This window comes from Colletotrichum navitas (assembly GCF_030913465.1).
Source record: "Colletotrichum navitas strain CBS 125086 chromosome Unknown LY79scaffold_11, whole genome shotgun sequence".
In the NCBI taxonomy this organism is placed as follows: domain Eukaryota; kingdom Fungi; phylum Ascomycota; class Sordariomycetes; order Glomerellales; family Glomerellaceae; genus Colletotrichum; species Colletotrichum navitas.
Genome location: NW_026850557.1, coordinates 225,918 through 246,021, shown reverse-complemented (window position 1 = coordinate 246,021; position 20,104 = coordinate 225,918). Strand labels below are relative to the sequence as shown.

The window sequence follows — 20,104 nt, the reverse complement described above, 5'->3', positions numbered from 1 at the left end:
CTAGCCACGCCCGATCAGGTAGGTCAGAAATGCCTTTCCATAGGTCGTCGTCCTCCAGGCTCAACCTCCTCCGCGGGACCGCCCTCAACAACGAAACGACGAGAGATGCGGGTTGATAACCGCGTTTCGTTTTGCATCTGGATGGTAGCATTGGAGGCTTGAACCAGAGGATCGCGCATCCGCATCTATTTAGGTACCAAGCTTCATGGGTGCCAGGCGGTCACCGGAGACACACTCTTGGACAACCAAGGCACGCCGCTCTACGGCCTCTCGGCCACTTACATAGTCGAGTACGCATCACTATCGACTTTCAGATCGCACATCTCTCTTCCACCCTCCCTTCCATGGTTTGAGACGGGTCTTCGATTCAAATCGTACCGCGGAATTCCTCCCCGTCCCCGTTCGAGGCCTTCCGCCAATTCTTCGGTAGTTGGGCAGATAAAGATCTCCGTGACGGTGAACTTGCTCGCCTGCAGGTGTCGCCCCACCGCAGAACCACCACAGATCATGTCCTAATCCCGGTCCACCTTGTGCAGTACCATAATGCACTACAGAAAACGACTCCGCCTTTGAAAAGGGGGGGAGGGATTCTCGCCTTCTTAATCGGGGAGTCTCTTCGTGACCGCTGTGACCTTAGTTGGTGTCTCGAGGAGAAAAAAGTAGGCGAGAGGGAGAGAGACAGGCTCGCAGTGGTTTCGCCCAAGGTAAAATTCCCAGTCTCTCCCTCACTCCGAGACAATAGCGGTGAGGCTGAGGAACCGGCTCGCGCCCATTTAGATAGGCCCAACCTTAATCTAATCCCACCGTCGCCTGCAGGTTGCTGACGCGCCGCCCCCCTCTCTTTCCGTGTATCCTTTTGAAAGCCTGCAGAAATTTCAGTAAGGCTCTCGAACATCCCCGGCCATAAAACACAAACGCCTGCAATATCTGGTTCGCGCAGTATATGCCGAGCAAACGCTGCATATAGCAGGCCACTGAGACAGGCGAGCTGCAGGCCGCCTGTCAAAGCGGCAGTGGCTTGGCCGGACGGGAGGTGGACATGCCCTGCCATCTTGCTCGTCACTGCGGCGGGTTCGGGCTAATACCTTGCGGCGACAAACTCGGATCAGGACCATGTTGCGTGAGCCCGCCCAGCGCCAGTCTCGATTAGACTCTCTTCACCCTTGACCCCTGGCAAGGGGATCTGCCGATGATGGCCCCAGCCCATCCATCCGCACTTGCTGTCTTCAGTCTCTCCCCCCCCTAGACAGGTTGACTTTCATGGCGGGTCATCTGCTACAACTGCAGAGTCCGTTGCGAGAAAACAAGGCCCGGGCGTGGCATACACTACGATGCTCTCCTCAATCAATTCCATAAGGGCAGATCAGATTGTCGACATCTCGCGTAGTCAGCTGGGCCTCAGTTCTCTTCCTTGTCTTAACGGCGTGGACAATATGCCGCCCTGCCACCCGCTGCAACCCATGGTCGCCTCAATGATTGGCTGCCTGGTCATGTAGTGGAGGAATAGCACTCGTTTGCTAAGATCTCGCAATGGGCACCCGCCACTTGTCTGGCATCAGGACGAATGACGGCGTGCGTGGCAGCGGGCGAGGTTACACCGGCTCTCTCTCTCTCTCCCCCACGTGCGATTTACCCCGCGGCTACTTTGCATCCATCGTGAAGCCTCCCTCCCCTCCCATCTACCGCCTACCTTCAATTTGGAAGTGACGAGAGGTGCTGCGTCTAATACGACCACTCAGCAGGATGCAAGCTGGGGCGAGCGATGGTAGAGGGATAGCCTGGTTGCAGACCCTTACGACGGCACGTGCTGTCTTCATTTTACAAGATTCCGTGTTCTTTGATGCGGGCTTTGGTGGAGTTCACTTGCCGCAACTGTGGCTCCATAAGGAAAGGGTTCTCGCAGTGTGTTGAGGTGAGAACCTTTGCCTCGTACACGAGATCATGGAGCACCCACGACACCGGGTTCGCAATCCGAGCTTCATCAACTTAGACGAGTGGCGTGCCGGAGGGGGAGCAAGATGGGGTGGCACTTGGTTTGCAACGCACAGATATCAAGCAGGACTTTGGTCGATTTCCGAGGGTTGAAGAGAGAGAGAGAGAGCTATATGCCCCTCCTGTGTGACAGAAAGGGGAAGCTTTCACGACTGGTTGTAGGCAGCAGGAGCGCAATGCCAGAGATAACTGGACGACAAGCAGTGGCATAATGCCGAGACCCTCGGGTGGATGGTTGGGGTTTTGTTCTCATAGACAGCCGCTCACTACGGGCGTGGGTGTGTCAGGCCTCCAGGGCTTGCCCTTGTGCATCGATTCACGAATTATCTGTGCGTATCAAGGTAACGACAACAACGAGATGGGTTCCGGGAGGGGCGATGCATTTTCGTCTCGATGACGGATTGGACAGAGTGGATTAAGTGTGCCTGCTGCAATCAACCCTAAGCCCTTGCCTGGTAACGACATTCAAGGCGTTGGAAGCCCTGGAGAACAAGACGCACATCAGGGGTCGAGAGATGGTCGATGCTTCTCAAGAGGTTATTATCCTCTCCCCAGAGTCCAGATCGTAGTTTATATACCGAGCAAGAATGACTGCAGAAGACATGAGGTAGTTCGCAGTTCGAAGATGATCAGGCGAACCAAGTGGCCCTTGGCTTACTCGCGGCGGTTGCAGCTAGAAGACTTCAGGACCACTGGTTTGCGAGCCACAGGGCCCAGGAAGGATCACTTAGACTGTGTTCGTAAATCCCAACGCTCTGGGTCTGCATGCCGTGAAACATGCAGCCACAGGTAGTCTCCAAATCAACGGCCTCGGTGGCATTTGATGATGACTGTCCCCCTATTCTGAAGGGTGCCGTGGCTGCGGCCAAGTGGCAGAAACCATACACGCTGTCTACGCAACCCTTTAGTCGCTGGCTTTTCCTCGAGCCGGCTGGATCTGGTTGGAAAGCGGATTTGGCCATTTGTGGAGACCGGAGGAGGGAACGCGACCTTTCTCTGCGGTTGAATGTCTCACCAGACCAGGCACTCCCCTTCTGGACGGTCTAGCCGTTGACGGCGCGCCGCTCCGGTCGCCGCGGGAGCGACCCCCGAGAAGAGGCAGACAGGCGGGCCACGCGCAGTGACGCCTGAATGAGAGAGGCTTTGTCGTGGCTGCTGGTGGTTATCGCGGCTGGCCCCTGCACCAATTTCCGACCCTGGCCGCTGCTCATTTACCAGCGTGATGTGAATGTATGAGATGAATCCTGGCGGCGGACGGAGACGACGCCGCGTATTGGGCGTTAATGACTTCTTTGGTACTCTGTACAGGATCCGTGGGGTGCGAACACCAGTTTGCCGGTTGATGCGGCTTCTCAGCCTCAGTAAGAACGAACACATAAGCTGTGTAAAGCTTGCGATATTTACAGAACTCAAAGCCCTGTTTCTGGACACGGTTATGGCTGGTTCTTTGATGATCCTGGTGTGTAGTAGCCCTTGATTTAGCGCCACGCACGGGCGACGTTGGCTCGCCAGAATACACTGGCAGTCCTCCATCACGGTGTCCATTTTGAGAGGCAATTGGGAAATTAATCGTAGGTACCTCTATCCGTGGGTGTGGACGCGTCAAGCGGACCAGACTGCGCTTGTCCTTCATTGAGGTTCATTGAGATGCCAGGGAAGAGGCATGCTGAGTGACCCTGTCTGTCGCTGCGCGTCTGCGGGGCAGCTGTGTCTTCGTCCCTTCTTCCAGCGATTACCTGACAAGTGACAATCGATGCCACGAGGGTTGGAAGAAGTACCTGCAGTAAGTAGTACGGAATACAGCACAGGGCACGCACCCTGTGGTTGCTGCTGGACAGCCCTAGCCACTGCCATTTGTATGCTTTCTTTCGTCGAGCGTTTGTTGCCAAAAACGTCTTCGGCCACCGAGGTAAGTCTACCTGCCTAGGTAGTCATCTTGTGTATCCGTACCTGTGCGACCTTGAGAGGGACCGCCTTGGATACGTACCTCAGCAAGAGGTAGTCATTGACCGTCGTCTCATGACGCAAAAAGAGGAATAGAGCGCCATCGGCTGATCTTCTCTCATCTTTTCCTCTTTTGACTGGTAGCGTACCAAGCACACGTGCTAGTAAGTCTCCGGTACCGAACTGCCTTTGCTATGGAGCCTTCTCAAGGCAGGACGACGGAGCATATAGACTGTAAGGCGAGCCGGCGACTTTGCGAAAGCTACCTTCAAGTAGGCACCGTGATCTGTGACCATCTCTTGCAGATGCGGACAGGGGAAGGGCGGCCTGGCGGAGATTGATTGGTGGACATGATGAATTATCGACAAGCTACAGCGTCCAGCGAGCGAATAGTGTACAGACAGATGCAGATGCAAGGAAGCGGTGGGTGACCAGCGACAGGCTTTGTGCGCATCCTGATAGGGCACTGCTCTCTCTACGCCGCTCCCCTTTTCGGGGCATACGGCAGAAGCAGCGTGAGGAATAGATAGAGGCATCACCGAGTGACCTATCGGTCAGATCAACCGTAGAGGCAGACAGCACGAGCATGGAATGCAACTCCGAGGTATCCGTGCCATGCCGTACTCTGTATTGATTAGGACCCGGACGTGTAAGGGGTCACATTGTTTGAGCGATGAGGTCCTTGATGGTTGGGTGCGTCGTTTCAATTTCAGACCCGTTCAACCATGAAGGCCCAGAACGCTAGCTTGACGGCGGCGACGAGGAATGCGGGGGGAGAAAGAGAGCAAACAGGATGACACGCCCGGCCCCCAAAGCAGAGCGGAGAACGGCACAAGACAAAGTAAGGCGTGTATTCGTACGCCGTGTCTGGACTGGAAGCTGAAGTCGAGTCAAAGGTGGGGGGACAACCAGTGATTAAACCCCGGCGTGCATGCTGGAGCCAGCTTGGGCCAGAAGCAGGGCTTTGATTGATTCTCGTCCTCGCCCCGCCGTCTCGCCGTCTCGCTTTTGAATCTGCCTCGTCTCGCTTCCTGGGTTGGTAGTGGTAGTAACCAGGAGGTTGGGTGCAGGACATGACATCAACCGGGGATAAGGATTCCGATGCGTGGGACCGCCGTTGGCCATGGCGTCGATGTTGTGTAGCTGTCTGTCTGTTGGCCCGTCTGTGCCCCCCCCCCCCCCCCCCCACCTCTCTCTCTCTCTCTCTCTCTCTCTCTCTCTCTCTCTCTCTCTCTCTCTCTCTCTCTCTCTCTCTCTCCGTAGGTATCTGCGTTGTGGACGGCGCAGCATCAAAAGTCATATCTGTACCTCAGTACCTATATACTCTGAGGTACGTGCGGATGCTTCGAGCTGCCATGGCCAAGCGACGACGGCGATAGATGCATCCGGATGCCGAGTGCCAAATCAGTGGCAGTCAGTCGTGGACCGCACGTCAAATCTTTCTGGTTGGGTGGTGCGAGATTGGATGCGCAGGTTGAGAAGAAACACTCCCTGCGTCAAGGCTGGGAGAAAGCAAGGTAGCGAGCGATCCGCTGCGGGTGTCGTCTCGTTTCTTGCTGCGTCGTCAGGTCATACCGTGGGTAACGGAAGCGATACGATGACCGAGATGCACATGGGGAAGCCTAAACAAGGCAAGGAATGCCGTTACATGGGCGGTTGTGTTGTGTTGTGTTGTGCGGTGCGTTACGAAGCAGTAATGAGAGACGACGGGCAAGCATGGGTGAGGTTTGTTCTTGCTCTTTCCATTACGCTTTGTTTGGGACGGGTTGCCGGCATGGGTCACCGAACCCATCCACTGGTTCGAGCAGCGGGCAGAAGGCGCTGTATCCTGTTGACTGAGGATACTCCGTACAGGTGGTGGTGATGGTGAAGGTGCAGCCACATGGAGTACCGGTAGCAAGATTGTACGGATATCTCGGTACGTATATACGTACCCTGGGTGCCGCCTGTCTCTGCATCATACGTAGTACCTATCCACCGCATCGTAGGTACGTATCTACCATCGTCTAATCCTTTTTTTCTTCCCCTTGCACACAAATGACTGGAACTGCAGTGGGCTAAGGGGGGCTCTAACCGTGCGCGCGGTACGTTGCTGCTAGCAGCAAGACCCAGCGACTCTCAGAAACCGTGGCTGGCGCCGCCCCCCGCCTTCCCTCGTTGCTCTTTCCGACCGTGGGTGGCTGTTTGAGCCAACCACGTCAGCGGGACATGGGCGGAATGGGAAGTGAAAATATCAGGCCGAGGGGGGATACGTACCGCCCGGCCGTCGGCCAAAGGATCTCACCATTGGTAGTCAGTTTTACTACAACTGTGCCATGCACTAATATGCACGCTAGCACCTTGCCAGGGGGAGATTGGCGCATTGGGCCAGCTCCTGCGACTGAGGTTACCAGTAGTTTACATTTACGCTGGCACTACGGAGTACTCTGGTGTATGGTAGGGTACCCAGGTAGTGTCCTGTACTGTACGGAGTATCTTCCAGGTTGTGTGTCTTGCTGGGCGGGGCCGGGCGATTTATGTGCGTAGTAGGGACGAACAGAGCAGCCAGTGCCTTGGTGTAATTGCTTTCGATGTCTTCAGTGTGTGTTGTGTGTGTGTGTGTGTGTGTGTGTGTGTGTGTGTGTGTGTGTGTGCGTGTTGTCTGTATGGTTATTCCTGGCTTGGCTCAGACGGACTAGGTTTTTGCCGTGTCAATCCTTTTATGTCGGGTCGACATTTGCCTACATTATGCCGTGGTCTGTTCATGCTCTGTTCATGCTCTGCTCTGCTCTGCTTTGCTGTGTGCCGGTTGATGCTATTGCCTCCGCCACCTTAAAAGGCCGACAAAATGACCCGTTGGTTGGACGATGGATGGTGAGTAATAACTGACATGGGCCGCAACGCTCTACTCTAGTAGTACTACCGGTACCTACCTGCCTAGGTATCCGTACCTGCCTGCCTCCCTAACTATGTCCCGTTCCCCGCTTGCAATTGACCAACCATGCATGCCATGTAACTCCCCCCCCCTTTCCCCCCTGGCGGCTTCCTCCAAGCCTCCAACGCCTTTCCCTGCTCGCCTTTGTTGCTCTTTTAGCCCATGGCTGGTGTTCCCCACCTGGCAGAGGACGAGACTGAGCGAGGGAACAGGTCAGAAAAGTAGGTACACTCGCTACGCAGTATGTATACCTACCTAGTGCTTCTTCCTTCCTGTACGGATACTTGTAGGTACAATTACCTGTACGGTGGTAATCCACCTGCCCTGCACTTTCCGTCAAATGCAGCCTCACGGGCCACCAAATTGGGTTGGACTGCCCCATTTCCCGGTCCTGTTCCTTACTGCCCATATCAAATCCATCTGTGTGTATCCTTGTCATCTTGTTCTAGCATGGGCCTAGTCTGGCTGGCCTCTTCGTAGGCAGGCACCGTAGTCCATCCATCATCCCATTGCTTGCTTTTCTGTCTACTTTTGACTTACCCACGCACTTTCAACACTCGCTCTCCTCCTCCCCCCACAAACATACCCTCTCTCTGTCTTTCTCTTTTCCTTTCTCGCATCGCTCCGCATCGCATCGCATCTTTGCTTCCCTCCTTCCGCCATTCGGTCCCTCCCAGTTCTCGACGACCTCAACATCGACCTCGAGACGCTCCGCCCATTTGGAACGACGCACAACGCTGCATATATACATACGGACGAGCGCCATCCGTCCTCCATCCCAACACTTTATCCCGCCCCACCCTGTCTTATTCCCGTCCGGGTATCGAAGCGCATTCCAGACTCCCGCTCACGTTCAACTCCTGTTTTAACATCTCGGCAACTTTGGACTATGCCCGTTGGACGCTTGTGCCCGCCTCTGCGTCTCCGATTCTGACCCTGACTTTTGACTCCGGCTTCGTCTTTGTGTCATTGTCTTTACCTACTGAGCTAGCAAAGCTTCCCTGGTGCCTAGTTGCAAAACACTGCTCCCGTCGCCGCTGCTGCCATTGCTTCTTTATGGCGTCAAAACGTACGTTACACATACATTATGCACCCTAGGCTCATCTTTTCCTCCGAGCGTCCGAACCACATTCGGACTTGGCTTTGGACTGGTCCCTGGATCACACGGACCCTCGACGGCCCAGGTCGATATCTAGCAAAGCACCACGAGCCTCCTTCGACGCCGGGTCCTGCGTTCGTAGCCTAGAGCCCTGGCACACACATGCGCCGCTCTTGCCTTAACTGCCTGCCCACCTGTCCACCTTGCCGCCTTCTTCTCTCGCAATAAGACTCGTTTTTTCCGTTCACTCCCCTCGTCACCCACTTAACCTTGTCTGAATTACATACATCCATCCATCTTGCTGCGAGCGTCAACGAAGCTGACCGAATGCCTTAACCACTAGTCACCGCAGCGAGCACCACCCGCTGCCCGCATCTGTAAACCCAGACGCGCGCAACACCGGCCATGGAGGCCACCGAACCGCGGTCCTCGCAAGACCGACCCGGCTTCAGCGTGCGCTCTCCCCAACGCGACGACCCTCCGCGCAGCCCATTGAGCCCCAGAGGCTTCGCCATCCGCGGGTCGAGACCCGGAGGTTCGCCAAAGTCGGCCACTGGAGCGGCAAAGGAAGCCCAGAGTCCCACTACTGGAGTGGGAGCAGGGTTTGGAGGGAGATGGAACACCAAGGCGCGTCTGCCGGCATCTTCGACAAAGCCAATTGTTCCGGCGTCAGAGAGGAAATCGGAGGAGAGGAACCAGACCCCTACGCATCGTAGAAGAGCAGGTAGCTCTGCAGATGACAAATTTGAGATCGCCCCCGACGGAAGTTCTGCTGGGCGCGACGGAAGACAGTTCACCGTTGCCAACGTGGGGAACAATGGCCGGATATACTTGAGGTGGGCTTTCCTCTCCTTTGATCGCATGCAGTGACCGTTGGTAGGCTCGACGCTGCCCACATGGGCAGGAATGAAGAGGCCTCGACGTAATTTCACGTCTTTCCGAAAACGTACTGACAACAAACAGACCAACTATCCGCCCCGCCAACCAAAGGTACCCTCAGCCCAGTTTTGTCTTCCCTATAACGCCACCAGGCACTGCGGGCCTCGATGCCTTGACCGAGAAGCAGGCGGACAACGGCGGAAGTGAAATTCATTTGAGCCAGTGGACCAACACGCTGTCATCACCTGCAGCTGCTGCCAGTCCTCCAACGGGGACCAGCAGTCGCAGCTTCTCCGGCCACACGTCGAAGTCATCTCAACACCGGCGCGCACAATCCGACTCAACGATTCTTGATGGCGCCACTAACCGAGACTTCGAGGCCGAAGGCTTCAAGATCGTCATTTCCAAACCGGGCGATGAAAAACGAGCAAAGACGACGGAAGACTTGGGCGCGCCTGAAATTCCCCTGTTAGACATTGAGATTCCCAATTGGAAATTGGGCAACCCGCGATTCACCGCTAGAGGCACTGCATTCTTCAGAGGGTCGAGCTACGCCCCAACAGAGGAGTTTCCGCGCTCAAGCAACGTTTCTTTCCTGCGCCCGTCTCGGTCAGGCGAGTCCGCCCCGAAGACGCCCGAGTCGACAGCGTCCAAGAAGCCCAGTCCGATCTCGGTTCCTCAAATACGCCTGCCACCCCTAGGACCCACGAGGTCGGCCGACCCTCTTGATCCACGTTCTATGACAACGCCCCGGCTGCCCGCCGTTCGCTCCACCTACATGTCGACCCATCCGGTCATTGAACCCGGCATGTTTGATGCTCTTACGTTCAAGCCGACATGCGATGATAGATCGGTAGTACGGTACTCGCCGTCCACGGGCGCGGTGACGGCTGCAACGCCCCCCCGCCTTGTCGCCGAATTTACCTCGCCCAGCTTCCTCGACTACGAGCTCATTTCCGACTTTTTCCTCACCTACCGAACCTTCGTAGATGCAGGCGATCTCTTAAAACTGCTCATGGCGCGTCTACGATGGGCCCTCGACCGAAACGATGAAATTGGCATGGTTGTACGGGTGCGGACGTTTGTCGCCATGCGTCATTGGATTCTAAACTACTTCATGGACGACTTTGTGATCGAGTACTGCCTACGAGTGTCGTTTTGCAACATTCTCAACGACATGTACAGCGAGATGTCGGCCGACCCCCGAGGCCGAAAAGTCCAGTTGAAGATCCTTGCCGAACTCAAGAAGTGTTGGCGGCGGGTCTGTGGTCAGTTTTGGGACGGCCCCGAATTCGAGCCTTCTCTCGGACCGCATATGCCGATTGTACCAGGCGGCATCTCCGGTCACCGAAATGCCAACCTGAACCCATCATTTTGGGAGAGGGAGCACGTCGCTCCGCAGCTTGACAGTCTCTTTGCGCCAATTATGGAGGACCAAGAACAGACAAGCTTCCGTGCCGAAGTATCCCGCGCAGGCCACCTCGGGGATTATCGGGTCTTGGATGAGAGACCCGGCACACCGGAGAACTACCATGTCCATGAGATTGACAGAAGAAACGCAGCCTCACCAACAAGCATCGCCAGCATGGAAGTCGTTTCCTGCTCTTTCCCCGGCAAGACCTCGAAAGGGGCCCAGCATGGTAACAACCACGCGCTTGGTGCTCATCCTGTGGCACCCGCCAACTCTACGTATTCCAACGCGGGACCGGTTGCCACGACACCAAGGGCCTTGGTCGGAAAGCGGGTGCGGGCGGGCCATGGGCACAAGAGAAACGCAAGCCTGACGGACTCGCTCAGAGACAAGGAGCACGCCGCTGAAAGGATGATGGTCTCTTCAGACATGGACTTTTTCATGTCATCGCCATTCGCCGGCAGTCTTGTTCGGGGAAATCTGATGCCACCAGGCCAGCCCTACGTGGAGGTCATGTCTCCTTACTTCGCAGGTGATAGTCAACGGCATACAACCGTCTTCGAGGTGCCTGAAGAACAAAGAAATGCGTCAGCAATGTCTGGCCAAGGCATGAAGAAGTTGATTGGGAGTGTGCGACGAGCCCTCAGCACGAGAGGGCAGGGCGTTTCACCCACGCAGGGAAACTTCATCAATATATCTCCCATCGGACCTCGTGGGGCGACGACAAACCGACTTCCCGGGACCGCAATCGTTCCCCAGGCGAGGCCACAGCACGACGGAGGCCCCCCACCTGTGAGGATAGACCTTTTGGGCGCAGAAACTGTTGAGGATTTTAAGCAGGCTGTCCGAGAAGACGCAGCCGCTGATGCCGCTGTCGATGCCGGACGGAGAGAACACCTAGGGCCAGTAGCAGAAGCCTTGCGCAACGCGATTTCGAGAGAAGTCCTTGACCGCCCAGTAGCTCGTGCAGCCTACTCGTTTGAAAGCATACTGGAGAAGAACATCCCGAGGCCCGCCAGTGACATGGACATCACGACAGGCAGCAAATCAATCGTCATCGTCGACGACACGATCCCGTCCTCCCTCCCAACCATGCACGGAGCCTTACCGGCCAATGAGTCTCTGGAGGCATTTACTGATACCTTCCTGCCAACTGCTGCAGACCCGACGCCACCGAACACCCCCCCCGGTCACCCCCTGGGCACTCCAAGACGGTCATCTTATCTCCTCAACCAGCATGTCACTAGGCCTTCCATTTCTGCGGATCCTCTGCCCCCGTTTGTGCCCGATTTGACAACTTTGGGCAACGGCTCAAGCACACGCCCGTCCACAGACACTGATCACAATCTCTCCCATTTCGTTGAGAGAACTTCCAGCAGATCCAGCATGACAAGATTGGCGAGGAATCACTGCCGACAGAAGTCAAGCAGAATGGGTCGGCCTCTCGATCCGGCTGCAACTCGTCGACGCACTGCTTCATTCGGGAGCGCTTTCGATCCTCGTTCGACTGTTAGGAGTTTTGACGCGACCACATACACGGAAAGCTCAGTCGCCGCCGGCGAAGAGACCAGCCCGGCGCCTCCACCAACGCGTTTGTTGAGACGGCGACCTGGTGGCGACCTCCGAGCAGTGAACAACGTTGGAGATCTGGATACCCTGCCGCTGCGTAGGTCGCGGTCTGAAGGCTCTCTCACGACTTACTCAGAGTCTATGCGAAGCTCTTCCCTGGCAAGCCCCAACCAAGACACAAGTGCTTTTGTAGACGTCGTGTCGAGCGAGTTCTCGCACCGAAACGAAGCGGACAACTTCTCACTTGGTGCCATGGCCGAATCATCAACCAAACGACAAGTTTCATTCTTTAGCACACACTCATCCAAGCCCATCATGCGCCCCTCGTTCGAGGCAGAGGCACAGAAACTCGCGCAAATTCCTGACGACGAGGATGGTGGAGGGGTGGAGTCGGCCTTGCTCAAGTTGGAAGGCAAATACGAGAAGAAGTCTTTCAAACTGTCCATGGAACCCTCAAACGCTCCGCTCCGGGGCGCAGATGGTTTTCTGGAGGCCAAAGAGGAGCCCGAAGTTGAGAAACATGGCAAGAGAGAGAACCGCCGGCTGCATGTTGTCGCCGGCGACACAGTACTGGGGCACCAAGATGAGGGGCACGAGGCCCGTCCCAGCTTACTCAGCATTGCTCAGAGATCACGCACTGAGGCCAGCTTCTTGTCGAACAACTCTGCGGGATCGTACTGCTCCATCCCCCTTCTGGAACGCGATCTGACAGATGATGGCCGGAGCAAAGCATCCGCCCGCGAGCGGACCAGTATGTCCTTCCAGGGACCAGAAGACATATCACCGGCAGAAACCCCACGGCCGATGTACGAAGGTTCGATTTACGATTCCTCCTTTGAATTCATCCAAAAGACCGAGAGCATGGAAAGGATCGGCTCGGGCGACACGGAGGCTCCGTTTAGTGAACAATCGCTCTTGGAGGAGAAAGTCGACGGCGACGACGACGATGACGACGACGACGACAATGACTTGCACTCGGATCTTTCCTCCGAGCTCTCAGCAGAGATGGTCGAACCGGAAGAGTTCGCCATGAACCAGACACAGCCTTTGCCCGACCTCAATGCGCGACGCAGCGACTCCATCTTAGAGTTCGATCCTCGCCCCTTACGGGAATCGAGCATTGGCATTTCGGATGGCCCTCCTTCGCCGCCGATCACGCTGGTTCAGGCGCTTCAAATGTCACCAGAAGCAGTCTGTGTTCCAGAGCTCCGTGAAGATCAGGTCTACCAGGAAAAGTCTTTGCCGTGGGCCTCTGACATGAGCCTAGCGACCAGGGATCAAGCTAGGTCGTCTTCTGACCCCACTTTTACCAGGGAAGCTCTACGAGGCCAGCCCAAGGACTCGGAGGCGGAACGTGAATCATTGTTGAGATTATCAGTCCACCTGCCATTCATCCTCGCGTTCGACTCGGAGATCCTCGCCCAACAATTTACATTAATCGAAAAAGACGCCCTCAATGAGATCGACTGGAAGGAACTCATCGACATGGGTTGGAAGAACGCGACCAATAACGACTCGCGATCATGGGTGGACTTCCTGCGCAACACCGATGCTCATGGTGTTGAAGTCGTTATCGCGCGCTTCAACATTATGGTGAAATGGGCGTGCAGCGAGATTGTCCTCACTCAGAACATTGAGGAACGGGCCCGATGCATCATCAAGTTTATCCACATCGCCAACCATTGCCGCCGCTACCGCAACTTTGCCACCATGAGCCAGATCACTATTGCCCTGACTTCCATGGAGGTTTCTCGACTGACCAAGACGTGGGCCATGGTCCCGGCCCACGACTTGCAGACTCTGCGAGAGTTAGAAACCCTCATTGCGCCCACACGAAACTTTTACAACTTGCGTGCGGAGATGGAGGGTGGCTCCGACACGGGCTGCATTCCGTTCGTTGGCATCTACACACACGATCTACTCTTCAATGCCCAACGCCCTTCGGAAATTGCTAGCTCGCCGACCACCGCCCCCCTAGTCAACTTTGAGCGATGCAGATACTCTGCCACAATTGTCAAGACATTATTGAGGCTGCTTGAGGCCAGCACGCTGTATCAATTCCTGCCGGTGGAGGGTGTCACCGAACGCTGCTTATGGATGAGTGCTCTAAGCGACGATGAAATACGTAAACACTCACATCGCCTTGAGTAAGCCAGATCAACTTCATTTCCGCTAGATATGGTCATCATACCCTGGTCCAACGACACATCCGCTGCGGCGATGACGACCTACAAAGTATCATCGTCACTTTGTACCTGTGTTTCCTGTCAACCACGACTTTCGTTCACATTTCCTATCCCCGCGCCCCGCGCAAACACATATTCCGGCACGTACGTCCATGCGAGGTCTCTCCCAGCGACCGTCGTTTACACTTTCCCTGCTCTGAAGTGGCATCTTCGAAGTAGCGGCCATATACCCCTGTATTGATAATACCAACATGATATCACATGAGCATTGAGGCTCAAGAACCGGAGGAGAAATGGGAGGTTGAGGGATAGGAGGACACCTGGCCGCGGCTGGCCATGTATGCATATAGAAAGCGGTGGTCTATACCCCTCACTTAGCGTCATTTGAGCGAGCGAGCGACCACATCGGAAGCATAAGGGAGTTGAGCGGGACACCGGAGTTTCATTCTTGCTTTGCTTTGTTCTTTTTCCCCTTGTTTTCTTCTCCTTTTGTTTTTGGAAGGGAGAGGGACATACATGTTGGGCTTCCTGGGCTTGAGGCTTCTCGAGTGACGTTCAATACCCCTTTTGCATGTTCGAGTCTCTAGTTGACTCTGGAAGGCGAGTGAATCAGACAAATACCATGAGATCTACAAACTTCCCTAGCCCGCATCATTGATGTTCACCACAGTCGTGTGATGAAAACAGAGTGAAACCCCACTCACTTTCCGTTGAATCAATGGGAATTGGGTAGACGTGAGCATGTGAGAGAGACCGCTTGCGTCTCGCGGGGGTTGACGCAGTGTTTGGTACCTATATGACATTTACCAGGGGAGCAACATGACGATGCTGTGAGGTTGGAGAATCCGATGTCTAGCAATGATGAGATGAGCTCCCGGTGAGGGTCAGAATTGTAGTGTCTATTGTGGCCAAGGTGGCATGATAGTGAGCGATGGCTGGCAGGCGTCCCGATCATCTCTTACAACTCCGCGAGAGGGATTTCTGGTTGTGGATGGGGACGTTGGGCCGTGAATGATGTATTTGGAGCATGGCATAGCCAAGAGACAGGCTATCGTGGAAGAACCTGTGACATGGACAGGATGGAGACGCCCACTGCCGGCTTCTATCGAATGGCTTGGCAATGACATGCCAATGCAGCACTTTACATGAAAGGGAGGAGAGAGACGACGAGGTCGGATCACTGTGTGTAGAACAAGGGGAGAGAGATGATGATGAGAGACCATTGACGGGATTTGGTATTGCGATGCCAAGACTTCAAACCATGCCAGCCAAGAGTCCCCAAACATTTGATGATTTTCTTCTTCTCAACCAGGAAAGCCTTCATCAATGAGACAAGAACCGGGCGGGATAACGATTAAGTCCACCCCTTTTGGCCACACAGGGCTTTCCCTCTCCCCAAAAGACATGCACAACAATCCGCGAAAATGTGGTGGTTCTGCCGACTATTTCACACACTTTCTTTTGGTTCGAGTATCTTTCCCTCATTAGTGCAAGCCAAGTTGAACCCCGTTTTGCCCGAAGATTTTTGCTACCAGCGACCATCATATTCTACCATTCCATGACCTTTTTTGTGATGCTGTTCCGCCGATGTTGTGGAACAAGGTTCACCGTGTTTCGATGACCGATGACCTTCTGTTCAGCGCTCGTATGGGGGATATCCTTCGTTCATGCCGACACCTGCTGAACCGTGGGAAGTCTACCACTGGGACTCCTTGGGGGCAGCGGCAGCGGCATCGCCGGCAGCGGCCCAGTCGCCGGTGGGAGCGGCGCCAGCGGCGGCCCACTCGTCACCAGCACCGTCCCAGTTGGTGCCGGTCTGGGCACCAGTGAAGCCAGGAGCCTGGGCATCCCAGTCACCAGTGGCGGGGAAGCCGGACTCGATAGCGGCAACACCCTCCTCCTCAACGCCAGGGAGCTTCTCCTCCTCGACCTTCTCCTCGGCCTCAGCCTCAGGGTCGCGGTCTGTTGGTGCACACGCGGTTAGTCTCGTGCTTCTCTCGACAACCTTCCTACAATATTCTACGCCTTGGGGAGCGGGGTAAACATACAGAAGTACAGATCGACCATGGTGTCCCAGGGGGTCTCGCGGTTGTAGATGGTGCCACGGAGGCGGAGGACCTCACGAGCGAGCATCCACCAGATGAGACCGATGGAGTGACGACCCTTGTTGTTGGTAGGGATGGCAACGTCGACGTACTCGGTGGGGGAGTCGGTGTCGCAAAGGGCGATAACGGGGATGTTGACGTAGGAAGCCTCCTTGATGGCCTGGGCATCAGTACGAGGGTCGGTGACGATAATCAGGCGGGGCTCCTTGAAAGAGCGGGTGATGTAGTTGGTGAAGGAACCGGGGGTGAAGCGACCGGCAATGGCAACAGCGCCGGTGTGGGCGGCGAACTTGAGGACGGCACGCTGACCGTAGGGACGAGCAGAGATGACGCAAATGTCGGCTGGGTTGTCGACGGCGGCGATGATGCGAGCGGCCAGGACAATCTTCTCCCTGGAGAGTGCGCAAGTCAGCAACCGCGCGCCAATTTCTCCCTCGAGCTCCGTCTGACTCCCAAAGCAGCTCGAGCGGGCGGACGCGCGCATATTCTCTTACCAGGTCTTGCCAACGTTGATCACGTTGACACCGTCGGCACGGGTCTTCCAGAGGTAGGGCTCCATGTGAACCTGGAGGTTCTTGCTTCCCAGGTGGGCTTGAGCTGCAAGCAGCATCTCAATGTCCTGGGAAGTGGCATTGAAGATCGAGGGCAGGTTAGCGGGAGCCATCTTGGGCGATTTCGGTCTTTCTTCCACGGGGAGACGGTGTCGGACGGTGGTGGTGCGGAGGGGAAGAAGAGAAGACTGCGAAATCGTGAAGTTTCGAGATCGCGACAAAAATTTGGTCAAAATTGCTCGGTGCGGCAGGTGCGACTGTGCGACAGCTTGCCCTCATCGCGCTAAGGCCTTTAGCGGGGCCTGATCGGTACGTAGCTCTCGAAGTCCCCCTTCCACGTGATCTAGAAGCTAGCCTGCATCAGGCGATAGCTCTTGACTTGCTGAGGTAAGGCGAAGCGGTTTTCTTGACTTACCTAAGCTACGTAGAAGACTGGGCCATTGATCCAGGGACTCTGGAGAAAAAAATAGGGCGTCTCTTTACGCCGACGATAGTGTTGAACGGGAACCGTTGCCGCCATGCCTCCCAGATTACAAAGCCTGCAACGGCTAGGCACTGCCAGCTGTGAGCTCCAACTTTGTCTTGAAATTCATACGAAGCAATTGGATGGCTAATTGATTGTCACAGTGTCCCTACGCCCGGCCGTGAGGCCAGCAACCCCAAGCTTCCTTCCCGTCATCCAAACCGCCAACATCTCCCAGCGCGAGAAGAAACGCAAGGCGAAGCAGGACCCGTACCGACATCAGCAGGCGCTGCAGAGAAAAGCTGCGAATGTGAAGAGGCAGAGCGAGATCCAGGCGGAAAGGGACGCGAAATGGGGCGACCCGGTCCACGGCATCCCGACTCCCTTCGTCGAATCGTTCGACTCGGCTGGCCAGGCGCCGACGACGAAGGTCGTCAAGGACGACAATGGCAACGTCATTTCTGAGCCGCGACCGCTCCCTACATCTCCAAACCTTCTCAACCATCTTGTTACCAAGCAAGAGCTCCAGCGCGTGATAAAGAAGGCCTACGTCCTGACCCAACCCGTCAAGAGCGATAATCGGGACTACGTAGACCCTGCGGCAGAGGAAATGGCCGAGAAGAAGCACAAGGAGAACCATGTCAAGGCGGTCGAGGCCCTGAACCGCATCCTCTCCATGGACAATGCCAACTCCAAGATCCTCCTGCACACCAACATCAAGAGATGTATCGACGAGTTCGGTCGGCACAAGACCGACGAGTTCCTCCGGCAGAAGCCCAAGTCCGCCCTCGTGAACCCCAACGCCCCGCCGCCACCCCCGAGAGCTGGCCCAGACACTGGTAGCTCGGAGGTGCAGATTGCGATTCTGACCGCCAAGATCAGGAAGCTGGCGCAGGAGCTCTCGCAGAACCGCGGCTACAAGGACAAGCACAACAAGAGAAACCTCAGAGTGCTCTGCCATAGGAGGCAGAAACTGCTCAAGTACATGGAGAGAAAGGAGAGGGGAAGCGAGCGGTGGACGCACTTGCTGGAGAAGCTGGGTCTGACACCAGCGACATACAAGGAGCAGATCAGCTTCTAGGTGGGCAGGAAAAGAGGCCAAGGGTGGAGGTGATGACATGTGTAAAATTCAGACTTGTAATTGTCCTCTATGTACACTAGGTATAGCGATCGGTAAAGATACTGATCTCCACGTCATGAACCTGAGCAACCTCCTTGCGCCGTTGTGACCTGCCATTAAACGATAAAACTGGTATTCTACAAAAGTACGAGAACAGGACTGCCAAAACATTAAAACTCAGAACACACTGATGTAGTTACCAATCCGGTCCTTCTGGTTTTGGGCTATGCATTCAGCGATCCAGGTGATGTTGCGGATTTCCTGATATATCGTTAGCTTGGCCTCGTGTTACGTTTGGCGTGTCATGATCTTACCTGCTCGCGGAGCCTCACCCAGGCGTACACAATGGCGAAGGTGAATTGTTGAGTGAAAGCGCTCTTGGAAATCTCCATCTCCTTTTGGTAAAACATGTCCTCCAAACTTTTACCGTCAGAGCTCGAGCCGCCGCCCAGGTTGCCAGGTCCGGAAGGACCACCACCAAGGCCAGCCGCCTCGAAAAAGGCCTTGTAGTCTGCCACACCGTCAACTGCGAGACGAACACCCTCAAAGTCATCCGCTCTAGAGAGCATGAGGGTTCCCTCGGGGTACAGCTTGCCGAAGCTTGGGTAAAGCTTCTTGCGATCGTTCTTGTTCAGTTCGGTGCCGAACGAGTTGAGCGTAATATTGATGGCACGGCGGTCAGCCTCGAACTCAAGGATCTCCGACATGATGTCAGCTGTCGGCGAGCCAGCCATCTCGGGGTGGGTGTTGACAAAGTTGTGAAAGTCCTCTAGGTAGTTCTTGTACAACGTGTTCCGGACGATTTCAATGTTCAGCTCGTCGAGGTCCTGGTGGCTCAGACTACCCTTGAAGTAGGCAGCAAGAGGCGTCTCGATGAGAACACTGTTGTACAGCTCTTCGATGTTGGTTGCGACACAGAGAACGGGCATGGTCTCGAACCAGCCGAGGGGATGGCATCTCTCGAGAAGCTCGCGGGTGTCTCGTTCGTGGAGCGTGCCAGTAATCAGCAAAGCTACGTTGTCGATCATGTAGCCGTATGTCAGATAGTCCATGAACTGGGCAAGGGCGCCGACAGCGTTGGCCCGAACATAGCGGAACTCGGAGACGAGCTTATCGGTCGTCTTGGCGGCGAGAGCTGACGTCGAAGGATTAGGAGGGAGGTTACCGAGGAAGTCGCCGTATGCAGGACCAAGTTGCAGCTTAAGATCTAGAGCCAGGTCAGACACATATCGCGCTGTATAGGGACAAGGATAGACTAACCATCGATGGTCTCGCACTGCGTCAGATTGCTGTAGTTTGAGCTCGTGAGAAGGCCGTTCCTGTAGCCGCGGACGATGCCCTCGATGTAGCTACAGCACGTTAGCCACCAGCGGCGCACACCTCACGTATCACGTAGACAAAACCCACCCGCTGTTGACGTTGAAGAAAAGACCCTCCATCTTGACAGGATTTTGGATGCTCGATTTGAGAGAGCTGGAGATGGTGACGCCGGTCGTGTGGAGGCCAAGACGGAAATAGCTCTGGTCGTTGACTTAAGGACTCGAATCAAATGGCTACGGCAGCTGCCAGGTCCCAGCCAGTCTCAGCCAGCCGCCTTGCGCAGTGCAGCCACACACACACTCGCACAGATTCACTGTGGCGGTGCACCTGTTCGCCCACTTTTCCTCTTTTTTTTTCTTTTTTTTTTCTTTTTCATTTCTCCTATCGGCAAAACTGATTTTACGCGCTCCGAGCCATCCCACTTGCCAATTGGGTGTGGGGGGGGCGGGCCCGCCCAAAGGTCTGCAGCATCGAAAAAAAATTGGTGGAGCTTCGATTGAGAAAAAAATATTTCCAAACCATCAATCCGCTCTGGAAACCTGCCTCCGCCG

The 20,104-nt window shown here is 55.4% G+C and overlaps 5 protein-coding genes across 5 annotated transcripts; 2 read left to right on the top strand and 3 right to left on the bottom strand.

Annotated features, from left to right (window-relative positions):
- Nucleotides 1–2,675: 2,675 nt before the first annotated feature.
- LY79DRAFT_657048 (uncharacterized protein) lies at nucleotides 2,676–3,861 on the bottom strand (the record flags this gene model as incomplete). Its single annotated transcript, XM_060562702.1, has 3 exons — nucleotides 3,729–3,861; nucleotides 3,208–3,573; nucleotides 2,676–2,851 (listed from the first exon to the last, which is right to left on the bottom strand). Exons 1-3 carry the CDS (start codon nucleotides 3,844–3,846, stop codon nucleotides 2,676–2,678), a joined length of 660 nt encoding a protein of 219 aa, XP_060417447.1. The 5' UTR covers nucleotides 3,847–3,861.
- Nucleotides 3,862–8,354: 4,493 nt separating this feature from the next.
- Nucleotides 8,355–13,959, top strand: LY79DRAFT_508991 (RasGEF domain-containing protein; the record flags this gene model as incomplete). The annotated part of the gene is made up of 2 exons (XM_060554008.1): nucleotides 8,355–8,785; nucleotides 8,913–13,959. 2 exons carry the CDS (start codon nucleotides 8,355–8,357, stop codon nucleotides 13,957–13,959), a joined length of 5,478 nt encoding a protein of 1,825 aa, XP_060417446.1.
- Nucleotides 13,960–15,690: 1,731 nt separating this feature from the next.
- LY79DRAFT_509165 (ribosomal protein S2) lies at nucleotides 15,691–16,763 on the bottom strand (the record flags this gene model as incomplete). The annotated part of the gene is made up of 3 exons (XM_060554025.1): nucleotides 15,691–15,956; nucleotides 16,043–16,491; nucleotides 16,594–16,763. 3 exons carry the CDS (start codon nucleotides 16,761–16,763, stop codon nucleotides 15,691–15,693), a joined length of 885 nt encoding a protein of 294 aa, XP_060417445.1.
- Nucleotides 16,764–17,084: 321 nt separating this feature from the next.
- Nucleotides 17,085–18,289, top strand: LY79DRAFT_543658 (ribosomal protein S15). Its single transcript, XM_060557067.1, has 2 exons — nucleotides 17,085–17,214; nucleotides 17,278–18,289. The coding sequence occupies exons 1-2, from the start codon at nucleotides 17,169–17,171 to the stop codon at nucleotides 18,192–18,194; spliced, it is 963 nt and encodes a 320-aa protein (XP_060417444.1). The 5' UTR covers nucleotides 17,085–17,168; the 3' UTR covers nucleotides 18,195–18,289.
- Nucleotides 18,290–19,787, bottom strand: LY79DRAFT_543654 (ATP synthase subunit). The gene is made up of 4 exons (XM_060557066.1): nucleotides 19,641–19,787; nucleotides 19,494–19,582; nucleotides 18,548–19,440; nucleotides 18,290–18,494 (listed from the first exon to the last, which is right to left on the bottom strand). The coding sequence occupies exons 1-4, from the start codon at nucleotides 19,670–19,672 to the stop codon at nucleotides 18,411–18,413; spliced, it is 1,098 nt and encodes a 365-aa protein (XP_060417443.1). The 5' UTR covers nucleotides 19,673–19,787; the 3' UTR covers nucleotides 18,290–18,410.
- Nucleotides 19,788–20,104: the final 317 nt, after the last annotated feature.